General features: G+C 29.6%; 1 protein-coding gene across 1 annotated transcript; it reads left to right on the top strand.

Annotated features, from left to right (window-relative positions):
• The first annotated feature begins 5,458 nt into the window (after nt 1-5,458).
• On the top strand, nt 5,459-5,947 carry LOC145803865 (uncharacterized). The gene has a single exon (XM_082897245.1). It carries the CDS (start codon nt 5,459-5,461, stop codon nt 5,945-5,947), a length of 489 nt encoding a protein of 162 aa, XP_082753371.1.
• Nucleotides 5,948-6,390: the final 443 nt, after the last annotated feature.

Below are 6,390 nucleotides of genomic sequence, written 5' to 3'. Positions count from 1 at the left end.
AGGTGATGGTAAATTTTAACACCTAAATACAATAATAATAAAATTTTACAAGTGAAACATAATAACTCGTTTTTGTTATATAGTTAAAAGGAGAAAATTAACTCAGTTAATATGTTTATTATGTTTATTTTTCATTAACTGAAAGATCTAACTTATTTTGGCAACACAGTTAAAAATCAATTTTTTGACTTTTTTGGACCGTATTACCTCTTTATTTTTTTACACATTTTTTTTTATAAAAAATCAAAAAAATTAAAAAGTTAACTTTTAACCTATTTCACAAAATAACACAACACATTGGGGTGTTTAATGACTTTCACAAAGAAGACAAAAGTACTCTTGATTTTATTTTATTTTTGTTAACAAATACTAAAAAAATTCTCGTATGCCATTATTTAATAGTTAAATTTGTGTAAAAAATATTTTTAAAACGATAAAAAAGTTTTTAAAATTAGTGAAAAATATTTCAAGTATTTTTTACCTTGTTTATTTTGTATTAGGGATACTTGTTAACAAGATCATTTCTTATATAAAAATATTAGGGTAAATTACATTTACCTCCCCTGAGGTTTCTGACAAATACAGGGACCTCTCCTGTGGTTTGAATAATTACAGTAACCTCCCCTGCTTTACCTGACAATGTCAAGATTCCCCCATTCCGTCAATTATGTACAAACAACGTTAGTTGCCTATACAAAATGACCATATTACCCCTTCATTTGAGGGCAAAAAGACAAAATACCCTTTGTTCACTTCCTCATACAACCTTATCATGCACCTCATTCTATTTGATAATTATCCATCTTCATCTCTTTTCTCTCTGCATTTCTCCTCCACTACACCCAATTTCTACCTTCTCCCTCTACCTGCTTCGACTCTCCATTGCCACCAACTTCTAACTTCATAACCCCCAACCACCACAAATCTCCATTGCCCTAACCGTATATGCTACTATATCTCAACAAGTAGAAAATCGAGACACCAAACCCATGAGGAGCACAGAACGAGACAACAATGCCAAAAAGAGATAGACAGAGAGATGTCGAAGGCAGATTCTCAGTGGTGTCGATCTTGATCTTGCTGATCTTGCCGATCATCGTACACCACCAGATCTCATCGTCTTAATGTTCGTCGTTGTAGGAGTTCATGGTGATTAGTCTTTAAGGGAGGTGGCACTGGCGTCCATGGAGTTCTTGATCACTATGGCTGTAGATATAATGGTGTTTGTCTTGATTTCAATGTTGCTTGTTAGAGGTTAAGAACAGAGAAAGTGGATATGGAGGTTGAAACAAAAAGGTTTGTTGGCAGAGGGGGGGAGATAGAGGGAGGCAGTGGTGTGTGTAGAGGATTTGAGGGCAAAAAAAAAAGATGGAAGGAAGAGTGAGACATTGGGGCAGTGAGTGGTAGAAGTTGAACCAGAAGATGGATATGGAAACAAAAAAGGGGGAAAAAAAATTCACCTTATTCTCCTACAATCTTACTCTTTCTTCTATTTCCTCTTTTTCCCCATGGATGACCATTTATTTTCTTCTCTCTTTCATGCTCTCCAATCAAAATTCATCTACTCCCCCTGATTTAGTTTTCCCTTCTCTCATTTGTTGCCCACTCTCATCCTTTCTAATTTAAAACCAAATCACACCAAAAAAATAAACCCAAATTCCAATTAAAAAATAATCACAAATCTATATCACTATCCAAATCTTCCAAAGACTTGACTGAAACCTCAAACAAAGATTCAATACAAAAAATCTCATTAAAGCTTAAATCCATAACAAAGAAATAAATCTCAAATCAAATAAAAATTCAGATGAAATAATTTGCAGGTTTTGATTTGGTTGCCTTTGAGAAGGGTAAGAAGAGATGAAGAAGAAAGTTGGTTGGTGATTGTGCTCTGTTGGTCAAACGTAAAAAGGAAGGAAGATGATTGTGTTGTGTTGGTCAATAAAGCAAAAAGGAAGAAAGCATAAGAGGAATAAAAATAAATAAAAAAATAAAAAAAAGGGTAGATTCAATCTCATGTAACCCAATTCATGGAGTGTTTTGAGACACTTGAGGGCATTATGGGTATTTCATTATTTATCTTTGATGACATCATCAATTTCTGTTAGTAGTGTGAACGGCAGTTAAAAAATGGGGGAAACTTGACATTGTCAGGTAAAGTGGGGGAGGTTACTGTAATTATTCAAACTACAGGGGAGGTCCCTGTATTTGTCAGAAACCTCAGGGGAGGTAAATGTAATTTACCCAAAATATTATGATACATCTTATAATTTTAATATAATTATTTTAGTCTTTCTTGAATTTTAAAATTACATCACAATTACGGTGTTTGTCAATTTTGCCCACCAAAGACTTCAACAATTTTTTTTATAAATGAAATCAAATAAAAATGATTTATGAACTCCGTGAACATTTTAAAGAGAACAAAAAAACATAAAAAGTGTGGGCCCATCTGTGAGGACTTCATTTGAAAAGTGGATTGATTTTATAACTTTTTAACTATTTTAACTTGAGGTTAAAAAGTTCGTTTTGGTTGACTTTATTTACTTTTGTGAGAAAAAGAGTAAAATGATTATGATTTGGATATGACATTTTGTCTTATTAATTTTTTAACATGTTTTATTTTTTTGTGGCTAATTTAGCCAAAAAGTAAAAAAAAAAAAATCCGCTTACCTAACGAGGGCTAAGATTGATTAATTTGAAAAGAAAACAAAGAAATGGGGAGAATTACTTAATAATTAGACAGAAAAAATAAAATACACAAATATGGAGGATGTAAATGAAACTTACACTCTCACAGTTTTCACTTGCATCTCGCTACAGATTTACTTACACTCTCAAAGAAATACTGTATGTATGTATATTTAATCTGTATTACCTGGTTGGATAAATAAAAATAAGATAAATGAACTGAAAAGAAAATTATAAATTGTGAAAAACTCATTTTCCTTATAATTTTAATTTGAATTTCTCCAAAAATAGAGATATCGAAAGAGAAAACTAAACCAATTAATTGTTTTTTCTTATAATGCTAAACCTGTCCCTTTTGATATAGAAAATAACATTTTTTTCTCTTTTATATATTTTAACCAAATAAGATAGAGGAGAAATCAATATATCTTTTTTTTTTTTTTTTTCTCTCTCTCTTATATATCTATCTACAATATTTTTTCATCTAATCATTTATTTTTTTGAGAATCTCATTTTTTTCACCTTAGATATAAAGCAATGAGATTCACATTTATAAATATATGTAAGAATATGATTATATGTAGTATTTTTATTTTTTATTTTTCATTTAAGTATATATATAAGAATATGATTATATGTAGTATTTTTATTTTTTATTTTTCATTTAAGTTAATCTTAAACATGAAAAGTTATTACATGGCTCCAACCTACCACGTTAATAGTGTGTCCTATTAAGGACAACATATAGGGAAAAAAAAACAACAGTGCTAGAGATCCCAGCCTCCAAGCACTCCTATCACCTCACACACGAGGAGAGTTGATAAAAAATAAAAAAAATAAAAAATGGGCTAATCACATCCCACTGGACCTGGGGTCATTCTCAGCGGGGTCTGTCGCTTTTTTAAAAATAAATAAAAATAATATTATATGTATCCATTAGTATATTAATTAATATATTAATTAATCATATAATATAATTTAAAAAATTTTTAATATTTATAATTTATATAATAAATATGATAAATAATAAAATTATAATTAATATTAATATATTAATTAATATATACAGCACTATTGGAAAAAAAATCATACGACCTGGAAGAATTTTAAAACTTTACCAATTCAAAAAAAAAAAAAATACTCCCTTTAAAATCTCATCAACTAGACACCGCACATCATAATGATGACATTAGTGGCTGTTTGGGAACAAAGAAAAAAAATCACATTTTTCTTTTTTTTTTTGTTTTGTTTTGTCTTTAATGAATTTTTAAAAAAGCCATGTCATTTTTTATTTTATTTTTTCAGTCCATCTTATATTGATGAATCTTAAAAAGTAAAAAAAAAATTTACAAAAAAATTACTTTTTTTGACTTATTGTCTTTTTCGTAATTTGATATAATTTTTTTTTAAAATAATCCGATTCATCTTGTTGAGTAGAATCGAAAACCTATCAGTATGTTTGGTTTGAGTTTTCTGGATTAAATTTTTTGAAAAATGAGTTTTTTAGTTTTCATGTTTTTTTGTTTTTAGTAAATATTTTTTAAATTTTAAATATATTTTTTTTTACTTTTTTAGATGCACCTTATTGAGATGTATCTAAAAAGTAAAAAATTTGTGAAAAAATATTTTAAAAAATTGGTAAATACATAAAAATACAAAATATGTACTGAATTCTTGTATTTTGGGTATTTAGTAAAATTTTAAAAGATTTTTTTTTACATTTTTTTTACTTTTTAGGTGTACTTACGTTAGATGTGTCTAAAAAGTAAAAAAATTGTTTAAAATATTTAAAAAATTCAGTAAAAACAAAAAAACACGAAAAATAAGAAAGTAGAATTTTCTGAAAAGTGTTTTTGAAAAAATGAAACCAAGCAAGCTGTATAATTTTTTAGATTTTTATTTAAAAAAATTCATTAAAAAAAAATTACTTTTAATCTCTTGCCCAAAAGAGGTCCTAGTATCATACTAGATCGAATCAGTGAGCTTGGTTTGAGTTTTTTGGATTAAATTTTTTGAAAATTAAGTTTTTTAGTTTTCGGTTTTTTTTTTTTTTAGTAAATATTTTTAAAATTTTAAACATTTTTTAAAAACTTTTTTAGATGCACCTTACTTAGATGGATCTAAAAAGTAAAAAATTTGTGAAAAAATATTTTAAAAAATTAATAAATATATAAAAATATACAAAATTTACTGAATTCTCGTATTTTTTTTATTTTTGGTATTTAGTGAATTTTTAAAGGTTTTTTTCACAATTTTTTTATTGTTTAGGTATATTTATGTTAGGTATGTTTAAAAAGTAAAAAAAAAAATTGCTTAAAATATTTAAAAAATTTAATAAAAATAAAAAAAATACTGAAAACAAAAAAATAAAACTTTCTTTTTAAAAAAATGGAACCAAGCAAATGAATAATATATTATTTCCCATCATCGCGGGAGAAGAAAAAGTAATAAAACTCATTTGTGAATATTGTTCCGCAGCGGCATGCTTTCGAAAGAGCAATCGTCGTTAGGGTTCCCAAAGTTATTAAATTAATATACCGTTGGAACGGTTTTATTTGACGTGTCATCTTTTAAATGGTTGCCCGTAAACTTAAGGTTTTAAAGATGAACCGTACATAATTTAAATCCTTTTTCCCCTTATAAATAGCAGCGCAGGTTTGAGTTAGGGGAATCACAAGAAAGCAAGGAACAAGTAAAAGTGATTTATTGAGAGAGAGGAGAGGGAAGAAGAGAAGGGAAGAGAAGAGAAGAGAGATAGAGAGAGAGAATGGCATTGGAATTGGCAGTGGGAGGTGGTAAGAAAGTTTTCAAATCAGTCATCACCAATAACTATGTGCGGCGCGTAGTTGATACTAGTCAGCTGATTAATGTATATCTCTCAGCCGACGCAACGGATTCCAAGAACCAGAACGTGCAATTCATATTGGAGCCGGCAAGTGATGGGAGTGGAATGTGCCACATAAAATGTCGTGACACCAACAAATACTGGCAAGTGAAATCGGCCTATCCCGCCAAGCAGTCATGGATTACTGCTGATGCTGATGCGAGAAACGAAGAGCGACACAATTTGGCATGTACTTTGTTCGTCATCGAGTACTTCGGTACTGATCCTACTACAACAATCCGACTTCGCCACTGCAATCTCAAACGCTATGCATGCGTTCACAATGGTGACGATGCACCCCGCAACAGCTTATGTGCATTATCTGAACACACATGCAAGGACTCCAAGGATGTCTTTGTCTATTCGGAATGAAAATAAACCACCACCACCAATTCATTGGTGGGTAGATGTTTGTGGGTAACATCTCTGCAAACCCTCACGAGACTTCACTCGTCCTCTAGGGTAACTTAGGGGTTTAAAAGGCTTGTTGCATGTGCTAAATGCAATCGCATTTCCCTGCCTGCGAAAATGGCTTCTTCTTCTTCCTTCTTTTTTTTCTTTCATTTTATGTGTGTTTCGTGTTTTGCTCTTATTAGTTTTCATTTTCCTGCAATAATGTTGTGAAATATTGCCTACTAAGATTATCTCGGCAGGCACCGTAATAAAATAATTTGTATTTCCCTTACCTTTTTTCGGACCTTTTGCATGTTGTTGTTGTTGTTGTTGTTGGAGTGTTCCTTTTTTGTAAAAATGAACAACGGTTATGATTTTTCAAAATTGATTATCAATTTTTTAAAACATAATCAATAAAATTA

The sequence above is a fragment of the Camellia sinensis genome, chromosome 12 (genome assembly GCF_055761805.1).
Source record: "Camellia sinensis isolate YWXY chromosome 12, ASM5576180v1, whole genome shotgun sequence".
Taxonomy (NCBI): Eukaryota; Viridiplantae; Streptophyta; class Magnoliopsida; order Ericales; family Theaceae; genus Camellia; species Camellia sinensis.
Note: the sequence above shows the minus strand (reverse complement) of the source record. Positions and strands in the feature narration are given on the sequence as shown.

Bases quoted from the DNA above. Each gene is read 5' to 3' on its own strand.
- LOC145803865 (XM_082897245.1), top strand. From the start codon at position 5,459: ATGGCATTGGAATTGGCAGTGGGAGGTGGTAAGAAAGTTTTCAAATCA.